The sequence below is a fragment of the Caretta caretta genome, chromosome 15 (genome assembly GCF_965140235.1).
Source record: "Caretta caretta isolate rCarCar2 chromosome 15, rCarCar1.hap1, whole genome shotgun sequence".
NCBI lineage: Eukaryota > Metazoa > Chordata > Testudines > Cheloniidae > Caretta > Caretta caretta.
Window position 1 is genome coordinate 20441960 of NC_134220.1, and position 23105 is coordinate 20465064.

General features: G+C 37.0%; 1 protein-coding gene across 8 annotated transcripts in view; it reads right to left on the reverse strand.

Annotated features, from left to right (window-relative positions):
- The window catches only part of SFSWAP (splicing factor SWAP), a 96107-nt gene that overhangs the window by 58328 nt on the left and 14674 nt on the right, over positions 1–23105 (reverse strand). For all 8 annotated transcript variants that reach the window (XM_048822217.2, XM_048822214.2, XM_048822218.2 and 5 more), the window contains exons 5-10: positions 21227–21452; positions 19425–19540; positions 17639–17774; positions 8582–8819; positions 7724–7855; positions 7259–7352 (exon numbers count right to left, since the gene is read on the reverse strand). In XM_048822217.2, coding sequence (XP_048678174.2) covers positions 7259–7352; positions 7724–7855; positions 8582–8819; positions 17639–17774; positions 19425–19540; positions 21227–21452 — 942 coding nt within the window. The remainder of the gene's footprint in view (positions 1–7258; positions 7353–7723; positions 7856–8581; positions 8820–17638; positions 17775–19424; positions 19541–21226; positions 21453–23105) is intronic.

The following is a 23105-nucleotide window of genomic DNA, read 5'->3' on the forward strand; positions in this document are numbered from 1 at the left end:
ACATGGTCTTCAGGAAACCTGAGAACAAAGGTCATTTTAAATGTTAATGCTAACAGGCACTGGGGAAAGTTTCCAAGCTTTGGTTCCTCTCATCATACTGGAGTGATTTGGAAGACTTGACAAGCAGATGCTTGGTTTCCACCTTCGAATGAACTAGATCAATCCCTTTATCTCTAACTCTGATGGAATCTAGAGGCTGTTACTGCATTAAAACAGCTGCATAACTTAATATAGGGGGGAAAAGGCTTGGATTCATTCTTTGCTTATTTATGCATAAAAATCCCAAAAAACACTCATGGAGGGGGAACTTCCATTATCTATCTTGTTGCCAATTACTTGTCCCTAGTGAATTTTGTGGACCTAACAGCTATTCAGTTTGCTTAACCACTGACAATGACTGGAATCAGATGCACCATCCTGAGACTGAGTTGGCATTACAGACAGTACATGCCAAGTTGACGGATTTAAGATAAGGGAGCCTACAGTCCACATTGTAGAACTGTGTTACATTTGGTGCTTAGGCCAATCCTTGGTTATTCCTGTTCTAGAGGACTATAAAGCCAAACCTAAAAACTGGTCAAGTTGACCAAGAAAGAAGTTATTTGTACCATTTTATTTTTAAATAGTAAAACTCAGTCAATATTTTTCACTCTAATACTAATCCTGTGAGAGTGTGAGAACTGAAAAAGCAACACAGTATAAGTTCATGTAACTTATTTAAAATCAAACACCTTTAATGTTTTCCCATTTCAGGTTCCCACGTTTGGTTTTAAGTTTAAACTAGAAAACAACTGTAAGGTAAACATTAGCAAAGAAAACCCAATAATTTTATATTCATTGATTTAAAAGTCTGATAATACACAGTTGTAGCATTGTCCAAGATACCTGAATAAACTTTGAAATTAATATAAATTTTGTTCTGTCATGACTATTGATATTCTGACTTGTAAATAAAAATATATTTCTAAAACGATATCTAAACTACTTAAAAAATTTGTTAAGCCTCACAATGCTAAACAGGCAGGTCAAGTCTTCATAATGTATCAGTTTGAATAGCAACATAAACTTTGTAATTTACTTTTGCCCACACCTTGAATGAAATTAATAGCAAGTATTTAGCATTCTCTTGTTGTCCCACTGCAATAACTAAAGTGAAAAATCAGGTCAACATATTTTTCTTCACCAGTTCCAGAGAAGCTACCCAGGAACACTAGAGAAATGGAAGAAAAAACCCAAATACACATAACCCCAAATGTCTCATAACCCCCACATGTATTTAGTTTCTTAGAATGACAGGCAAGGGCTTTATAACCCGTTTCCTTTGAATACAGATATTCAAAGATAGCAAATTAATGTGACTCATTAACTATGCAAGGTGGTCAAAAACGTTTCATACTAAGTCTGTTGTTGAAGCAGACTTATTCTGTTCATGTACATTGCCCCTTTCTTGACCCTTTCACTTAGACAGTGTGCTTTACTATATAATACAAGGATACAGGACAAATTATATATGAAAATCCACCTAACCTTTTGGAAAAAGGAAACAAACATTTTTGAGAGAGCTGAACTTTTCAATACAAAAATCAATTAAAGTGGAAAAAACGTGTTTTCTCTAAGTATTTCTTTGAAACAATGGATGCATGCTGTGTAAGATTTTCCCTCAACTAGAGAAACTGCACTCGAACATTTTATCTATTTTTTTAAAACATTTTATCAAGTACAACTGCTATAAAATATAAGCTCTTCGCTGATTTAACAGAACAGAAACTAGATTTCCGTGTCTTAATTGTAAGGTATTACCTAAAACCCATTCCTTCACTCTTCAATAAATATGTAAATTAGAATAACTATATAAGTCAATTCACCAACAATTTTGCATAGATGATACCCAACATATAACTTATTTGTTATACATATAACCCTTCATGCTGTCCAATAGACTGCATTTTATATTAACTCCTCTGCCCAAAACGGCTGTAATATGATGGAGCTCGAAATCTTCCAGCCATTTCAAGAGTAGTCTGATTAGCTGCACTATATATCAGTAACCCTGGTGGTAATAACCAGATCTAATGTCTCTTTTGCTTCTTTTGAATTTAAAGTAAATCTAAATAACTTAATAACCAAAAACAATGTATTAAAATGTATGAAAAAATATGAGTGAAAATAGAGGCAAGGCTGTCACAATTCTTAAATCATTCTGTTGTTCCTGATTAATTCTGAATATATCAGATATTAAATTACACATGTAAAGCCACAAATTACACATACAAATTGCCTGCAATGCCTAAGTAATATGGGATGATGTAAAAGAATAATGGTTTTCCATTAATTTGTTTTGCCAGTAGCATTACTTCAGCTATTTCTTTAAGGAGGTACAGTTTCAAAATTAATGCCCAAAGCTGCCCTCCCTCCAATTTGTATTATTCTTGGTCTCAAGCTCCTTGGGGGGCCTTCAGCAGAATCAATGAAGACTATTTACAGTGATCAGAATGAAAGATCATGCCACTTCTAACATACAATATCCTGTTTAGTAATTCTTAATTTGTCATTCTTTGACAAAGAGCAGGGTGAAGCTAATTAGTGACTTTAAACTACTCCAAGCTGCTCCTGCTGATATAGGAAAAACAATTTATTTCCCTATCAGCAGCAGCACCACATCATTACCACTTCTTGCTCTGAAGCCCCCTAAAGGGAGAAGGAGAGAGGTGAGGTTGTTACTAACCAGAAGTGGGTTAAGGAGTGAACTCCTTGCTTTTAGCAATAATTGAGGGCAGACTGGAAGTATTCACAAACCATCTCTCAAGAAGAGGGCTGGTTTTCATGCACTCCTGGACCCTCTTCCATAATAGCAATGGCAGCATCAGAAGCACCTCTTCTTCATCCCATCACTGGCTTGAAACCTCCTTTGTTCATTACTTTTTGCCATAACTCCCACAAAAGTTACTGGGATGCAAAAAAGAGAAAAGGCAGGTAGGAGGGGAGATAAGGGATACCACCTGAGAGGCTCCTTGCTTGATTCAGGGAGGAGACATCTGTGTAGGGTCACAGCACATAAGCTGGGACTTTGCTTGTTGTCAGGCCTCCCATCTGACAGCCTCCTGTCTGAGTCTCAAAGATCACCCAGCCCTTCCCCTCAATCAGAAAGTGAACACAGGGTTATTAAGAAACCAACTCAGGGTAAAAAGTAACTCATAAATGGAAATTAAAAACACAGATTGGGGCTTAATTATTTAAGAGCTTTCCACATTAGAGCACAATTGTTTTGGCTGTGTGCAACACTTTAAGCTAACGATGCATGTGAAATAATCAGCTACAGACTTCAATAAGGAGAGAGAAACAGGAATCCTCTTTCTTACTATGGATATTTTGAGCTGCCATTGGTATTTGTGAACTAAACTGTGAGAACGAAACTCCCTAGATGCTTTGAAATCCGCAACAGGGATGATACTATTAGAAGCATAAGTCATAAGATTCAATTGTCATAAAATTCAATTATTTGGGTATGGGAAAATGCCAAGGTAAGAAATATATATTAAATGAAGGCTATTTGGAGTATTCTCCATAAAAAAAAAAGAGCTGAAAGACTTAAGGGTCTGAAAATTACATAAGCAAAAACAAACTATTTCAATAACCCTTCCCTAATAGATTATTCTGAATATACTTCTTGTTTAAAGATTTTAGATGTTAAGGAGGGACCCATTCCATATTTTATATCTCAGTCATCAGAGGTTTTCATCCCTCCCTCCCTCTGCAGCCATTCATTGGCCAAGCATGAACTAATCTAACAGTTTAGAGTGATAAAATATAACAAAATAGCATTGAGGACTTGATCCTGTACCTACTGAAGTCAATGGTAAAAAATGATTTAAAATGATGCAGAAGCAGGTATCAAAAGCTTTATATTTGGTTATATCAATAAACTATGCAAAGAAAACACTGTTATCCGTATTATTAAAAGCACAAATAGCTTTCATCTTTTAGAAAAGTAAGGGAATTATCTGTACAACTACACAGGGAAAAGTTTGCATAGTTACACAAAATCTCAAGGAACTTATTTAATCATGTTCTGTTGGCTTCTTCGCTATACTCATCACCAGGTCTGAAAGTTACAATACTTCAACTTTAAATGGGAATCCTTAATATCACTTTTCTTTGACACATCATTTCCTCAAAGTTTTTTTTAATTAATGCTTATTAATCTAGGCAACTAATATAGAATGTAAGCCCACTGAAGAATAGCTGGGTATTAAAAAAAGAAACTTACATAAAAATTATTAGTTTCTATTGAAATCTTGTAGTTTTAATAGTCTATGAATAATTTACAAATAAATTGTTTTCAAAAGCACTTCATTACTGAAATCCAGTAGAAGTGAAAATACTACACAAGATAAAATCTTACTAAGTATAACAACTGATACAATTTCCTAGAAAATTGTTTCAATTTCACAAATTTTCTGGAGTACAGAAATTATGCCTTATAAATACTAGCACACAATAACTCAGGGATCAGCAACCTTTGGCATGCGACCCACCAGGAAAAGCCACCAGCGGGCCAGGCCGGTTTGTTTACCTGCCGTGTCCGCAGGTTCAGCCAATTGCAGCTCCCACTGGCTCTGGTTCACTACTCCAGGCCAATGGGGGCTGCGGGAAGTGGCGCGGGCTGAGGGATGTGCTGGCTGCCCTTCCCACAGACCCCATTGGCCTAGGATGGCGAACCGTGGCCAGTGGGAGCCGCAATCGGCCGAACCCGTGGGATGCTGCAGGTAAACAAACCGGCCCGGCCAGCCAGCTACTTTCCCTGGCGTGCTGCGTGCCAAAGGTTGCCAATCCCTGAGCTAGCTAATAAATTAAACTGGACTATGTTAGAACTATATTAAGAATTTCATCTATATCCATGAAAGGGAGGAAATTGCTAGTAAAGAGCAACACTGCCCATTACTCACCATTAGCGGCAGATCTTCAAACTGTGAATGGTTTTATGTACTAATGAACTAATTATATGCCAAAGTTAATTGTTTAAACCAGAACTACTGTGCAGCACATTCATTCCAACAAAGTCTACTAATTTAAGAGCAGCCTACACTGTGTAATGGAAAGTCTGTTAGTAAGAACAGTCCTTAGCTGCAATACAGCCACAGCTCACATACCCTTGAATTTGCACTGTAAACTCTCTAAAATAGTTTAAAATAGAAATGCATATATTTAATCCTTACATGTGCTTCACCGAGTTATGTACAAAGTTACTGTCACTTTAAGAGAAGCTTCTGGTTAGAAGATATCTGAAGACAAAGTTCTGAAAGATTCTATAGCAGTTGTAGACGGCTAATGAGAGGAAAAACCAGGCATCTGTTGAGAGCCATGAGACCAAACTGCTCGGCCAGATGCTCTAAAGAAAGGGTTTGGGTTTAATTACTGATCTGTAATTCACTTATATGGATGTCATCACTGCTTCTAAGAAGGGTCCTCCTGCTGCTGCCATTGCTCTACGGACAGCTTACTAAGAGCCTGACAGGCAAAGTTGTTTTTCACTGGGTAGTTCGGTAAGAGCAATTTAAAAGTCCTTTTTGGAAGCACTTTCAACATGCTGCTCTGTCCTATTATATCCACAGCCTGTGAGAATACTGAACCTGGTTATGTGGCAATTTGCTACTTAGCCAAAAAGCTTCATAAATCCACAAAAACTGTAATTTTCTTGCCTTCTGCCACTTTGCTTCTCTATCTTCAATCATGTGGGTTCTGCGTTTTCTCCAAAAGCAGAAATTCAGTGGGACGCAGAAAGAAGCACGTCTTCTCAATTCAGAACAGTCAGGACAGCTGCCAGATTACACTGACCTTCTCAGTTAAAGTTTCTCTGAAAGGCAGTGGATCAGAAAAACAAAGAGCTGCCTTAAGGACAGCAGGCTGAGACATGCAGGAGGAGGTAACTGCTACTGCCATGCTCCTAAGCCTCATGGGAGCAGAGCACCACTCTGGGTTTTGGATCTCCACATAGCAGCTGCGTAATTTGTGAGGAAAATAGAAAGGAGAATAAACACTGGCAAACGAAGTGTAAAAATACAATTAGGAAGACCAAAAAAGAATTTGAGGAACAGTTAACCAAAGACTCAAAAAGTAATAGCAAATTTTTTTTTTTTTAAGTACATCAGAAGCAGGAAGCCTGCTAAACAACCAGTGGGGCCACTGGACGATCGAGGTGCTAAAGAAGCACTCAAGGACGATAAGGCCATTGCGGAGAAACTAAATGAATTCTTTGCATCGGACTTCACAGCTGAGGACGTGAGGGACATTCCCAAACCTGAGCCATTCTTTTTAGGTGACAGATCTGAGGAACTGTCCCAGATTGAGGTATCATCAGAGGAGATTTTGGAACAAATTGATAAATTAAACAACAATAAGTCACCAGGACCAGATGGTATTCACCCAAGAGTTCTGAAGGAACTCAAATGTGAAATTGCAGAACTGCTAACTGTAGTCTGTAACCTATCATTTAAATTAGCTTCTGTACCAAATGACTGGAGGATAGCTAGTGTGACTCCGATTTTTAAAAAGAGCTCCAGAGGTGATCCCGGCAATTACAGGCCGGTAAGTCTGACTTCAGTATCGGGCAAACTGGTTGAAACTATAATGAAGAACAATATTGTCAGACATATAGATGAACATAATTTGTTGAGGAAGAGTCAACATGGTTTTAGCAAAGGGAAATCATGCCTCACCAATCTACTAGAATTCTTTGAGGGGGGTCAACAAGCAAGTGGACCAAAGGGATCCAGTGAATATAGTGTACTTAGATTTTCAGAAAGCCTTTTGACAAGGTCCCTCACCAAAGGGTCTTACGCAAAGTAAGCTGTCACAGGATAAGAGGGAAGGTGGTCTCGTGGATTGGTAACTGGGGCACCTGGCACTGGCCACTGTCAGAAGACAGGATACTGGGCTAGATGGACCCTTGGTCTGACCCAGTGGGGCCGTTCTTATGTTCTTGTTAGACTCCCATATGTGGAGCTCAAAAGGTTCTCAGAATGTTTAACTTTTCACATTGTCACCACAAACATTGTTTGCTTAGGATATACTAGAGTAAAGATACAAATCTGATGACACTTTCTGGATTTATGTTACATGAAATAAAAGGCATCCAAGTCCCTCCCCAACACAAACGCTCTCTACAGGAATCAGTTTTACGTATTCCTCTCTGAATGTAGAATACAAAAGAGAACAAAATGATCTACCTTCCCCACCACCTGTCCTATCATAAACATACCTGAGAGTTGTCACTGTTCTCTTTTTGAAGGAAGAATTGTTTCTTAAATTCATAGTAGGGATTATATTGGTGCCATGGTTGCAGGAACTCAAACCTGTTAAGAGTGTAGGAAAAGTAATTTGTGAAATATACACATGAACACAACAAATGTCAACAATCATTTACCATCTCACTACCTCAGGCACAGGAACAATATTTGGTATTCTGAAATATAATAGCTTATGCCTAAATTCCCAGGGGATATATACATTCAGAAGCACAGCTTCTGGATTCCGAGTTTTAGTATTTATGTTTTAGCGTTAACTTTAAGTAGTCCCTTGAATTTTAACATAAAAAATTACCAAATACCTTCCTTAAAACACTTTTATTCAGAAATGCATGCATTGCCAATAAAACAAACAGTCCAGCTAATTTTTTTTTTTTTTTAAAGAATATAAAATGAAAGTTAAGAGAAGACTTTCTCACCTCAGATCATTCTTGGCACGAACACTGGTTTCAAACTTAATTCCATTCCTAGCAACATATTCAGCCAGCTTGTCAATAACAGGCTGGATATCTGGAGGTGGGGGGATAATGGCAACCACTGGCGCAATAGTGCTGCAAACATCAGAAGTCCATTATTTATATATAGGCGATATGAACACATTTCTATTTAATTATTGTTTTACCAAAAATTTTATACAGAAGTCCACTCTTTGGGCTGCCCTGTACTTCTACAGATTAAATATTTGCTTTCAAGCAAAAAATTAATTACAATAAACCATAAATTACGAAAAACCATACATTCAATGGATCATTTTGGTTCACCAAGTCTCATAAAAATGAGATATTCTGCACCATGTTATCTGAGGAAACTCTGGAAACAATCACAAATACAGTGATTAATAAAAGTGTTACAAAACATTTTACATTGGTTTATACAGTAGTGGTGCACATAATCCAAGCTACTTTAAACAAAAACAGTTGTTACAAGTGTCTAAACTAATCAAAAGCAATCTCACTTCATATGCTTTTAATGTCACACAGCTAAATTAAACATGCCTCAGATATGGATCAATTTTATGCAGGAAAAGAACACATTTAATATTTTAAATGGAATTTATGTGTGGTAATAATTATATTTCTAGGAATTTATAATGCATTTGTAGTGTGTCCCTGACCACATCTGAGTCCAAACTATAAACTAACCATCGCCCCTACATACTGTCAATAAGAGGCATTCCATTACATTGGTGAAACTAAAATTAAACCTTCATTGCTTAAAAAAAAATATTTTTTTACGCCGAATATAGGAAATATACATGTAACATGAAAGTATGGTACCTTGCAGCAGGTGTAGTAGATGTCAACCCGCTATTGGAATCAGTTGTATCTGGGGGAGGTGGAGGCGTAGTACCAGGAGGTGGAGGCATTGATGTTACTCCTGTAGTGCTTGACACAGTCATCCCTGCAGGCAGTGCACTGTAATAGGTGGCAACATCTATTCCTGGTGGTGGAGGTGCCAGGCAATAGGTTCCATCGGGTAGCATATAGTAACTGTAATACATGGCTGCCACTGTTGCTATAAATAAATTAAAAAAAAACCCCTCAAACATTTGTTTTAAGATCAACAGTTCAGGAAGTCTGAAGAAAAAACACATGGTAAAAAAAATAGATTTTCTGCACTGCTACCATAACTAGAATGTCACTGATTCACATTTCAAATCAAGTAATGTTTTATTCCTTTTCTTACACCAGAAAATAGATATGGTTCACATCAACACAGCTAGGTTAAATGAGGCAGACATATTGAAGGTGGTATCGGAGCACATCCAAGGCCAAATAGAAACCAAATAGGCATGAGCAGTGAAGTGAACCACTAAAGGCACATGAAAAGAATGCTAACATGTAATTTTTCTTCATGGAAGTTAATACTTAAGGTATTAGCTAAATTAAAACCATGTGTACACTGTAAATATTAGGAAAAATAATTTGTATTTTATACTCAAAATCAGCTTCTTTAATTTGAGGAAAGATAATTAGAACATTAATCTGAGAGGTACTATGAGAGTAAAATTAATTTTAAATACAGAAAAGTTCTAGCAAAGGTTTACTTAATTCTAAATACTTTTAGAAAAAAGATTAATGAATCTTTCCAGGTTACCCAGGACAAGTAAAATGTTAGTTTACATAAACTGCCAAAAATCCAGGTTGCCTGGTTAAGCAATTTCCCCCTTTTTAATATTAAAGATATAGCTGCAGTACAAACTTTCGGACTTAAAGTTACAATTTAATCTGTATCCAGTCATGTAGAATAAGAAACAATTAGCCCAATTAATTAGCTTTAAAACTATACATTCATGCACAAAACCTGAAACATTAAGGTTTGCAAGGGTTTTTGGTTGTAGCTGGAACATGCCTTACAGAGGCATGTCTATTTAGAATACTTCAGCAGTAGCCGATAGCCTCACTGCCATGGGCTGCGAAAGCCTGCATAATTCATAGGCACTACTAGCACAACAAAATTAAGATTTTACCCTCAAGAGACAAAAAAATACAAAATTCACAGCTGTTAATGTGTTATTCTATTAATTATAGATGTACGAATCCCTCATTTATGAAACACCAGCTGAACATGCCACTGGTGTTCAGTTATGAGCAGCATAATTTTCAGTTGTGAAAATAAGTTGGTCTCATCCGATTGCCAGTGGATTTTTCTCTACAGCAGAGAGGACAAACTCCAAAAAGTTCAGAGATGTTTAGACCTGGAGAGAGGGTTTAAGCTTATCTCAAGTCTCTATCCATAGCAAACTGCATGATGGCTTGGGTGAAGGGCAGGTCTCGAAAGGCTCAGGACTCGAAAAGCAGTGACACTGTACACTAAGCTTGACATGCATTGATAGACCTGTGTAGAAAGCCTGAATGGCCCATACTTGTAAAGCCAGGTCTTTAAATCCTTCACTTTCATGAGCCCTGTATTTCACCCATATTTAAAATCTAACAGTGGAATTACTACACCTGTCCCTTGCATTCTGTCTTGTACCAAGGAATAAACAAACGGGTATTGGGAAAGAAATGGCATCCAGTGGAAGCCAAATATTCTCAAAAGAGAACTGCAGGGGTAAACATGGCAACTCAAGATGCAAGCTCCATAATGAAACAGCATAGGAATGGTAATAGATGAGCTAGACTTGTATCTCAGATCAAAGAGGTTATCTTCTAGGTAACAGAAGAGAGAACCAGGGCTTGAAGTTGAGTGAGATGCCTACAGGTAAATGCACATGGGATCAGAATGAGGAACCTTCAATTCAGCAGGCCTCCCGCAATTCCCATTTTTGACAACAGGAAACCCCCACACAGTTGATTTCACTTCCATGCACAGAGCGTATCAGGCTCCTCAAACACTGCCCCTTGCCTGTGAAGGAGAACTGCCCTGGTTCTTCTATAAATGAACTACCTCCATCTAGCTCAACAGGGTTTTAATTCAGAGGTTCCTGTCATTCCGTGAGGTTCTTGATTTTACCACAGAAAATTGCAATGTCTAGTTTTTGGAATTCTACAATCCTTCCCCTATCGTTTACCCCAAACTTTACTTATGATATGCGCAACATAGTAAGAACGATACACCTTTTAGCTAGTGATTTATCAAAGGCTGGTTACATTGCTTAACAGATTTAGAAACCAAGGAAATTCAGTGCAATGATTTCACATTCCCAAAGTTCAAAATTTTAGTTTAATCTTTATCTGACTTTAAACATGCATTCTATCAATTACTATGCAGCAGTGTTTGTATAATTTAAACAAGACTGGAACAGAAAAAAAAATCCATGCAACAATTTCAAATGCAACTTCAGTAAGAACTTTTCAAAATACAAATAGGATTGTGCATAAATTTTTAGAACTTGATACAGATTTGAAAATTATGACCAACCTTTAGCATCCAATACTCTGTATTTGGAAAGATTGGTGCATTTCTTGATTGTCTAATTATCTGACTTCTCCCAACCATGCTTAAGAGAATGGCTGATTTAGCAGAAAGCCTATCACATCTCCAGATATTCCCTTACAGTAAAAAACAGCATGAGGAAAAAGATTCACTTTCAGCATCTTAAATGCACTGAATTTATTAGCACTAAATCGCCACCGAAGAACTTCACTTCTATAGATGAGCAAAAGGGTGACTACCTGGGCACCGTGTTTAGAAGATTCTGAGACACCAACAATCTACAGGAAAATTTATCGCTGCTACTGCTTTGCTTCTGAGGGATGTGATTCTAAAATTTATCAAATTCATGAATATGTCTTGAAGAAAAACTCATTGCACCGCACTGCAATTTACTAAGCTAAATTACCGATATACAAGATAAAACCCCTGTCTGTACAGATATAGCCAAACAGATTCAATGCTCATACAAGAAAGGACATAACTGTAATAAAATCCCCCAATTAGTCCTATCGCCCCCTTTTTAACATATAACTTTTAAGCACAAGCATATATAATATATTCTCCACCATAATAAAGATGTCATTTAGATGGAAAAAAATATAAACACAAAAATGTTCCTTTTTCCCCCCTCTACATTTACAGAAAAGCCACTGCTATGTTCTGATTTTGTTAAGTAGCAATTATGACAGCTGGATCCTGGAAGTACCAAAAACCAATCATAGAAATTTTTTCAGTCTCCTCAAATCACTACCCACTCTTGAGAATCTAGGCCACAAGGAATTGGCTCAAGGCAATGAATTTACCAAACACCTAGCTACGCTTGTATTAAAGACTTGAGCCTGACTGCTGCCATCAAAACAAATTTCCAGATTTGGATTCAAGTGTTTTGGATGCTGATTCAGTCCTCTCTAGAAACATCAAACACTAGTCACAGATACAACCCATCCTAAAATTACCATGATGTTACTGTGTAGATAGCATGAAACAATCATGTCATCCTCCATGATATATTCAGATTTATGAAATGGATTGCAGAAGACATCCATAGATTATCTTGAATTATCACATAAATAACCACAAAGAATACTCAAGCTGGACACCATCTGAATTTCTAATGTTAAAAAAACCTCTATATTCCCTCCCCCTCACTTCCCCGATAAGAAAAATTTACAAGGGCTTTTTTTATGCATCATAAAGTAGAAAGACAGGTGTTCAATTTCTTACCACTGCGTTGTGGAAGCAGACAAATTTCCCTCAAATTTCTAGCCTTTACTTTGCCCTACCTAAATATTTTATACCTCTCTACTTATTACAAAGCAAACATTTTAAAAGAAGATTAGCACAACTCTACAATGGATCCTCTATACATGAAGGGGCACATCTCCCTTTCACTTCAGTGAAACCTGTATCCTCTTATGCCAGAGCTTAATTTGGTCCAATGACTGTGCCAATGAATACTGTACAAGAACTGTGGATGATTTTTATATAGGTTTTGTGGGAATCTGAATTTTTCCAACTACCACACGCGGCAAGGTCTCAGAACGTAACTAATTAGTAGCTAATGCCCCAAAAAATTATATATAAATTCATTAACAGCCTACAGATTCACTGTTTAAACGCCGTTTGTGTAGGACTGGCTCAGCTTGCTAAGACATTTATGCAAAAGGTTCTTTACTAAGTGATGGCATCAACAAGCTGAAGGTTTTTCAGCTTCCAAAAGCAGACAAAAATCTAGACAAAATACAACTCGTGAACTTTAAGCAATAAGATAGAAGTACACTGTTTGTCCCAAGTGGTTACAAAACACTTGAAACATTTTAAAGCAAAACACTTAAACGTCAATCCTTAACTGACGTAAATGAATGCTTTGCATGAGCGCAGGGCTGCTGAAAGTGGTCAACTCCAAGATCAGGGTCTGAAAGAATAACCACCAAGAGTTCACTATAAACCCCTTGAAAAAAAATGCACCACTACGGCTTTAGTTATAAAATCTTAATCAAGAAAACAGTCATGTCTTAACAGGCTTTAACATCAGTATGATGTTACAGCAACCCAAATAATCTGAGTTAACAGGACATCACCAGAATGTACTACTAGGATACTGCCAAAAACAGTGGTTAATGACAGTTAAGAAAAAACTAACACACATAACTAAACAATACCATGCCATGAAGAGACACCCAAGAGATCATTTTATGGTCAGAATATGAAGATTAAGAGCCCTTTGTAATTTAATTCTAGGTAGTACAACAATTTATGCTATGCCTATTCTTATATGTAATCTTGTTTTCAGATTAAAACTATCCACTTCAACAATATCTTGCAACAGCAAGTTCCACAAGTTAATTTTATATTGCATCAAACTATTATTCTGTTTTACATATTTTAATTTTGATGCTTTAGTTTCACCATATCCCTTCGTAGTCTTCTATTTATCACAGAAATGCATAATGCTTCCTCTTCAGTTATACAGTTTATACCATTCTGTTTTATCTCCTCCTACTGCTCTGCATTCTAACTTGACCTCACTTTTAAAGTCTCTCCTAGGAGAGAATCACCTTTTGTTGGATCTTTATTTCTATGCTATTTTGAGATAGAGGGAAAAGCCATTTTGTAAGAAAAAGTTAATGAAGTGCAATCATCCAAAATTACTATTAAGACCTTGCTATTTTCTTTTTTTAATTGGTAGTTTTATTTCTTCCAAATTGCATGGAGATTTATAAATACAAATAATAAAATTATTTGTATCAATAGCTGCAATAAAAAAGCCTTATACTACTATTCAAATGTAAGCTTTATGCCCTTTTTGAACAATTTACCAGATAATTTTTACTACCAAGAAAGCCTAAGAGACATTATGATCACTAAAAAACACTTCAGAAATTATTTAACCCGGGTAAGTGCTTTACTTTGATAAAAGCTTGAAGCCATCTAGACAGCAACTTTGTGCATTTAGTCTATTGAAAAGTAGACTGGAAGATGGAGTCAATTCTCATATACAACCCATGGTTAGAGCTGCTTTCTTTAAATGTATACAATAAATCAAAGAGGGAAACCAAGGACAATGAGCTGAGTATTTAATGAGGCTTATTGGCAATAAAATGCTGCCCGACTGCATTTACAGTAAGTATTTCTTGTGGAGCTAACCTAAAAGAAGCTCAGAGTGAAAGCAAATTACTAACTAATTCTTCTCCAAAGCCATATTTTTGGAGGTTGGGGGTGGGGAGAACCAAGAAACCCCAAGCAAACCCCCAAACCCATAACCAAAATAAAACCAAAATGAAAACAAAGAACCTTATGCAGTGTTTGACACTGGGATTCCTTCAGCAAAATCAATACTCAATCCTCTTCATAACAGTTCAAAAGCATAGCACAAACAACATGGTACACAATAACAAACAGCGTTTATGTGTAAGATAGTTACACATGCTGCATGCTCAAAGGTAGACTATTTTGCAGTTTCACTCTAATACATTGAACAACCTTTCAAAAAAGTTTCCCACCTTGCAAACTTGGCAGATCCTAATAGCTGATAGTACACCAAAGGTTTATAAATAAATCATAGTAGCTGAAGATAGTTAACACGCTGTGTCACATTCACAAATATCTGCACTATTCTGATAAAATGTGACTTCCATAAGGAAGGCCGTGAATGATCGTATTTGTCCTTTCCAAACTAGAATGTTTCTACAGGAGACGAGCAAGGGTTGTTTTTATGGTGGCAAATGAGCTGCACACTGGATAGGTTAAAACTTTACACAGTGCCAATTCTCTGGTTCTCAGCTGATGAATCTTGTCCCACTTCCGGACTAAAGGTAATCAAGAGAGACAGGTAATACAGAAAACACTTCACAGGTTCTAATTCCCTGTTTATAGGCATGTGCAAAATAAATAAGTTTCCTCAAAGTTTTCCATTTCCCAGGCTCAAAAGGGAATCTTACTTCAAATTTATAAAGCCTCTCTTATTCAGGCACAGATTTTTAAAAAGTTGTACTGCTTATACCTCCCAAGGTAGTCACTTGAAATTTATGCTGGAAGGCACTGAACAAGTTGTGTCATGCAGACAGCCAGTCACTGCATTTTGGGATGTTCTGAGCAAACTGATCAATTTAGCCAATCAAAAAATACCAGCTGCAGATGCATTTGTGACAACACTAGCAGGAAGATGAGAAAACAGTAGACCTAACAGGTGTTCCCTGGAACTGTCCACTAGAACATCATGAAGCACAGCCGGCAGGGAACTGGTAACTTCTTGGTGGGACAAGTACGTTGTTTGCAACATCAACTGTATTTCTCATTTTGATTCAGGAAAAAATAGTAACATGCACAGAAGGTTATGAGCTCTGAGAGTTTTGTGTAGTGTCAAATTTAGTACCATGACTGATCTAACAACAGTAATTGTCCTCTGAATCTCCTTGAAATCTATCCTCTGGTAAGAATGACCGACAAGGAAATGAAACTGGCCCATGTCAACAACTGAGCCAGCATGAAGATTGACCATTTCTGATTCAATCAACAGCAATTAACAGAGCACTCTCTCTCTCCCTCAATACGTTCATCTGTCTCTAAAATAAGTAGGCCCCAACCCACTGGAGTACTTGTTGCGGGGCAGTACCAGCACTTTGAACTGAATCTGGAATTGGACACTGAGCTTGAGAAACTCACAGGAGGCCTGGTGTGAGATGTTAACGTTGGTCTTTCTTGACCAGAAAGCAATTTGGTGGATGCTAAATAAGCTGCAGTTTCAAATGCATTAGTCAACCGTATGCAGAATGATCTCAAATAGGGGGTGATGAAACCATGGAAAGGAAGTGTCCAGAGGGAGGTGGGAAGAGGCATTTCTTTCTATTGTTATTATGTGAGCACCCACGAATGGCAAGTCTAAAATACATTAGTTATGCCATCAATGTTACGTGCAATATTGTTAGTGTACTTCATACTGAACACATTAAAGATTTTATTCCTACTAGACATCCATCTGCGTATACTAGTAGTACAAATCCAAGTAATTTCCATTCTTTATTAAGTGATCCCAAGATAAATTACTACCAACTACACGAAATGCAAGAAAGTATGGGGCTTGATCTTGAGATCCCATATGCCCACATTACCAAGGAAATCAGGTAAAGGTACTGAATTTGTGATTCCTGGCATTATATGGTGTGACGTTATTGACATAAACTGGGACCGTATAGATCATTGTTGCAACCAAAGTCCTGTAGTGGCACCAAATCTTGTATAAAGGGGGTCAAATAAGGTGTCTAAGACAAGGTTATGGTTTGCTGGTTATGATTATGCTATCTGTATATGTGTATCATTTTTGTAGTTGAAATTATGAATATTGGCTCTATACTGTCTGTATTTCAAACTTATGCTATGCTTCTGGGTGACACCCCAAACAAGTTGGTGTCAGCTCTGCCTAGCCTGCTTGATGGCCATTAAGGACCATCAGCTATACAACTGACCCACTGAAAGAAGGCAGATGCACCTTGTGACTCAACTATGCAGGGACATGCCTATGGCTAGAACTCTGAGGTTTTTCCATGCCACATGATGGACAGCTTGTCTTTGGGACTAAGAAAGCAGAGACCACATGGCAAGAACTATAAAAAGCTGCTGCAGCTCCTCCATCTGGTCTTCAATCCTGCTTCTTACCTCTGGAGGGACTTTGCTACTCCAGAGACTTGATTTGAACCTGCAGTTTATTCTATCACTGCTACAAGCCTGAACCAAGAACTTTGCCATTACTGTATGTAATTGATTCCATTTAACCAATTCTAGCTCTCATCTATATCTTTTTCCTTTTATGAATAAACCTTTAGATTTTAGATTCTAAAGGGTTGGCAACAGCATGATTTGTGGGTAATATCTAATTTGTATATTGACCTGGATCTGGGGCTTGGTCCTTTGGGATCGAGAGAACCTTTTTTCTTTTCCTGGGGTATTGGTTTTCATAACCATTTGTCCCCATAACAAGTGGCACTGGTGATGATACTGGGAAACTGGAGCGTCAAAGGGAATTGCTTGAGTGACTTATGGTTAGCTAGTGGTGTGAAACTGAAGTCTTCTCTGTTTGGCTAGTTTGGTTTACCTTGGTGTGCATAGGAACCCCAGCCTTGTGCTGTAACTGCTCAGCTTTAAGCAATTTGTCCTGAACTGGCACTCCCAGTTGGGTCCCACCAGAACCAGCATCGTTACATATCGTATAAAAGAAATTCCATTTTCTCTCAAAATAAAAACAAACTTAATCTCTTCAAGGCTTAATTAAGATACCAGAAAAATAATGTAATTGGTGTAAAACTTACACTGGAAAGTTACCAGTCCTTAGATACAAGGACTATCCATCTTGGAAAAATGGTCTACTGAGAGACCAATACTATCACCTCTCATTACTTTCATCTATAAAGAGGACAGTTCTCATATTTACAATAATCTTAGTATCACAATGTACTTACAATCTGCAGGATAGTCCACTTGTGACGTCTGTATGGCTGCACCATCTGCCGATTGTGGGGTAGATGAGTTATTGTCAGACTGAGCTTTGCGGACAAGTGCTGCAAGTGGATGATCAGGATCCACCACTTTTAAAGGCTGCAGAAATTGTGATGACATCAATTTAACACTTGAGCAACAATTTTAAGTAAGCATTTAGAATTTCTGAATTTGAGGAAGAGTAACAGCAATTTAACTACCCCTTTCCCCCACTGGATTCAGAATGTCTCATCATTGTGCTTTAGAGAAATACCAACAAACTGACACACCGTTTGGAACACAAGTCTGAATGGATCTCTTACACATTAAAAGATCCTTTATACCTCTCACGTCACCCTGGCTACCAACCCGCTGAAAAGTCTTATATTTATCACAAAAGCATACCTGAAGTGAGCAGTAAGAATGATAAAACAGCATATCTGTATATTTTTAAATAGATCTGTAAGATGAGGAATTCTGTAGTGCCCTACGAGTAACATTCCATCAAAGCTATCATTAAATATCAATGGTGGGTCTTGTGAAAATATGAGGTATCTTATTATAGAATATTAGGGTTGGAAGAGATCTCAGGAGGTCATCTAGTCCAATCCCCTGGTCAAAGCAGGACCAAGACCAACTAAATCATCCCAGCCAGGGCTTTTTATCATTGACCAGTTAGCATTTTTGCCATTCCCCTTGAACATCCTCAAAATATAAATGAAAGATTAGTCTTCATTATGTTCTTCTGGCTGTTTATGTCATTACCATCAGCAAGGTATCTTGAATAAATTCAGGAAACAAAAATGCTTAACAATCTTGTAAAAATAAGACAAATGGATAACATTTAATTGTCAAAATGTTATTCAATTAAACCATCATTAGATACTAGGATTCTATTAAATTGTAAAAAGAAAACATGAAGTTGAGACAATGTATGAAGGGACAGGATCTCTTAAAGAACTGTTTACCGCTGATAAATAGTTAATATGGAAACAATCCTTTATTGTTATGCAACACAAAAAGGTGTATTCAAAGCCAGAACACCTCAAAGATAAAAGCAGAGTGCTAAAAATAATATGATTTACATGTCAGGGTTCACGTAGGATTTTTTATTCAAGTGATCAGGAAATAAATGTTAAACTATTTTCCTAATAGGGAAAACCTGACTTGAAAATAAAAAGCAAATTTTTCCCTCCAATAATTTTCTAAATCAACTGTGATACTGTAGCAGATCTCCGATTGAGAAGTTTCTCCTTCACAACCCAGCTTCTTAAGCTTCTAGACCTTGTGCTTAGGACATAAGATTTTGGTCATTAAAAGTATGTCACAATTTCAACACAACTACTTCGCTATAAAGTAACAGAGGAGAAGGCTGGTTGTGAGGGAACAGAACTATTCAAACTACCAATCTTCGCAATTAGCAAGGGTGTCCAGGAAATTAAGAAAGCATAAGGCAGGGAAACTGAAGCACTGAAGTTATATATTCCAAAGGTTTTACCAATATGTAAGCTCTATTTTTTCTGGTTGTGTCAACAAAGCAAGGGAAGTACGGCAGTACAAAGATTGTACTATATACAAATCACAACTTGCAATTTGAAGCATTTCAACCTAGAACAGTAGTTTTAATATGGTCAAACACCTTTTATTATTATTATCATTATTTGTACTACAGTAGCACCTTGGAACCCAAGTCATGGACCAGGACCCCACTGTGATAGGTACACTACACAGAGAGCAAAAAAGAGAGAGCCCATTCTCCAGAGGGCTTACCTTCATAAGCTCTTCAAGCCTATTGCACTTTTTTGAGGCAAAGAGACTCGGATGCAGGTAGTTGCCATCTTCATCATCCTCATCATCATCCTCATCATCAGAATTAACTTTTGAATCTACATAAAAGCAAATGTTGGGGGGGGGGGGTTAGTTCGATTTCTCTCTCTCTTTCTCTTTTAAGAGGTGTCAGGTAGGGAGAAAGGAAGCAGGAATAAAGTTAATTTTGAACACCATTAGAAACTACGGCTTTAAGAAACTCAGTCATTCAAGGAATAAGCTACATAAATTCTAACGTGTGAATGAACTTTGACTTCTTTAAATCTGGTATTTTATATCTCCTTTTATTTTCCAATAACAGCTACAGAACAAAACTGAAAAGCCTAATGAATCCTGACAAACTAAACTATTACACAATAAAATTAAAATGTTCTCTTGTGACCATTTAAAAGTTGGCATTATTTACATAACGTCACACAGATACATACATATTTGAACCAAGCATAATTTATAGCAGTTCAAGTTTGAATGAAATTTATGTGTAAAGTAAATTTCCACTCTCACTTGTATACATGGTTGAAGGCTTTACAATGTTTTAAGTTGTTTCAGCAGTGTAGGCCAAGCCCCTGGCTACAGATAATTAAAAACCCTGAAAAAAGGGTTAAAACAGAAGAGTCACAGCAGCATTACTAGCTATCAAATTATTAATCAATCGGACAAACTGAAGCCTTAAAACCCTTTACTGTTTTACAGACAGACTAGTAAAAATAAGAGACACAAACAAGCATGGTTAGCCATCAAATTAAGACTAATATTTAGTTGCATGGGGTAATTTTCCAATGGACTAATAGAATTTATTATAGGTGCTCCAAGACCACAGCTGCTCTTAGATCTGAATAATATAAAATATTCTCCCTTTAGAGATTTTTTTTGGAATTCTTTTGCTGTAAAAATATACTTCCTTTGTTCTGAGGCACCTTATCAATCTCAATTATAGGATGACAGAGTATTATCATACTAACATGCCAACTCTCCAAAAAAATGAAATATGGTTGTTTATTTCTTTTCTTCTTTGTAGAGTGTGCATTCCATATTAGAGCAAGGCGGTGTGTGTGCCCGGCAGATTTTTAAATTACTTTATTTTATTTTGACAGTACTAGTTACATATTTAAAATTTTACTTGCAAATATTGCAGCTCACACATACTGGTGCTACATATAACTTGAAGTTGTCAACATTAAGTAAGCCATTAGTTCCTGTGTACTAATTAGCTGAATGCTTTCTCAGTGATTGCCCTGCTCTCCCTCTACCCAATGTATTCCCCTTCTGGGAAACAAAAATCAGTAAATAATTTCAATGAAGACATCACTTCTTTTACATTTGTAAAATATTTATAAAACACAGTATCATGCAATTAATTCTACAAAAAGCAAATGCTACCAGAAGGGTGCAGAAAGAAAGCCAAACAATAGCACTTTTAAAATATGTGGCAACTTCCATCCAAAAGCAGGCTATACACAGTGATCACTTCATGTACCCATGATGTTCAGCCACTTCTGGGGTAATAAGCAGCCACTGTTAAAGTACATAGCAGCAATGCACAACGGTTTAGGACAGGAAGTGATCACCACCTTACCCAAATGAACCTGCTGGGAGTAATTTACAGAGACAGAATGCAGTAACTTCCATGTGGCCCTGCCTTATTCCAGTTCAGATAATTGCCTCAGTTTTGCAAAATAAACCAGAGAACATTTATAAAACCACACATGATCAAGACACGCATTTTACATCAAACAATAACTTACTCTTTTTTTCTTCCATTTTGTTTTCGGAAGGAGCAGCATATCGTCCCTCCTTCATAGCCTTCTGAATGAGTTTGTAATAGGGGTTGAGGTAGTGATCGAATCGCAAGAAGTCAAACTGAGAATTGCGGGCTTGCTTGGCTTTCAGCATAATCTCAAACTGAACTCCCTGCTTGCACACAAAATTTGCAGTACGCTCTATAATTGCATGCATTTTTGCAGTTGGTGGCTATGGGAACAAAATAAAAATACTTATGAACACATTTTACCAATCAATCCATGAACAATTAAGTAAATTAGCGAGACACCTGGCTAGCGTTAAACAAAGGAAGAGCCTCCAAGCTTCCATATCTGAAGAAACCCTGAAGATTCACCATATTTCCTTCCTGTAAACTTCTCCCACTAGTCTCTCTCAATACAGTTACCATTATTTCTGCTAGGGGAAATTAACATCACTCTCAAAGTATGCAAATAGTGTCCTAGACTGGTAGAGAGATTGATAGTAAGTAGCAAGACTTCCTCCAGGAAACTGTATCTTAGCAGGTTTCAGAGTAGCAGCCGTGTTAGTCTGTATTCGCAAAAATATCTTAGCAGTGTCCTCTGAACGGCAATTCCTCTGTGCTGCCACAATCAACCATATCAAAGTTTGAATGCTTTTTTCAAGCAATAAAGCTAAACAGCACTACACCATTTTCACCCACTACTGGGGACTAATGAAAGCTGCCAACCACCCTTCCAAATAAAACCAAACCATCTGGAGAACAAGAACATAATTTAAGAATTGAAATGCTTCATAAACAATACTGCTCACTGTCTTTATTTAATTCGCTACTCAGCTCAGTCTATTTTTTCTTAGCTGCAGATGATGAATTTCTACAATTAAAATAATTGATACCCAAGAAGAACTAGATGCCACGATGGTTCATTCTATGTTTTTAGATTTTTTGCACTGACAGATACAGAAGTCTGAGTAGAGCATAGCAAGATTCCATTTCAAAACAGCTAAGGCAAACCATATTAAGATTGGTGCCATTTGTTTAAATGTGGAAAAATATTTTTGTTTGAAGGTGATGTAAACACAAAGGACCTTTATTTTGGCAAGTTTATTTCTACTGAAGTCTTTATTAAAATATTAACTTGAAAAATAATCACACTTTTGTCTAATTTTTCCCCTCCCCAACCGTTCCAAGTAACACCTGAGGTTATTATAATTAAAAGTTAGCGAAGAAGTTCTCTCTATAGTATCAGTTTCTTTACTTGTGTATCTGACAGACTTTGTGCACAGCCAATTTCACAATGTAATCATTTAATCAGTTGGTCTCTGGTGGCCCTTTTGAGCAGCAACAGGGGAGAGAAACAGAACAGGAAAATATTACTGAAACCATAAATATCAGCAGGAGAACTCAAAAGGCAGAGGATGTACATGAAACTATTTTTAACTCTTTCTTCAAATACACTAGATTTAAAATTAATGGTATCCCTTTCATAACAAGCTCCTGAAAAATATATGCCGATCAATTACTCCTATGCTGACAGGGAAACTTATAACTAGATTATTAGTACTACTGGCCTATAAAATAAAATGTATTTTTAAAAATGGGGTTTGGGATTGACAATAACTGTCAAAAATAGAAAACTTGCATTTTGGATAGTAACTTTGGATTTTTTGATAAATGGACTGATGACACTTGGCGCATGTCACAAACTTAACAGAGGACCCTAGCAACTTCTAGAAGGTCCTTGGAGGCACACCATCAGCCATCTGTATGTCCTCATAAATGCAAAGAGCAGTATCACAACTGCAGTCTACCAGATGAGGAAAAAAAGATAATGAGAGGGGAGAGAAATGGAGAGCCCAGAATAAAGAGATTCCACTGTGATC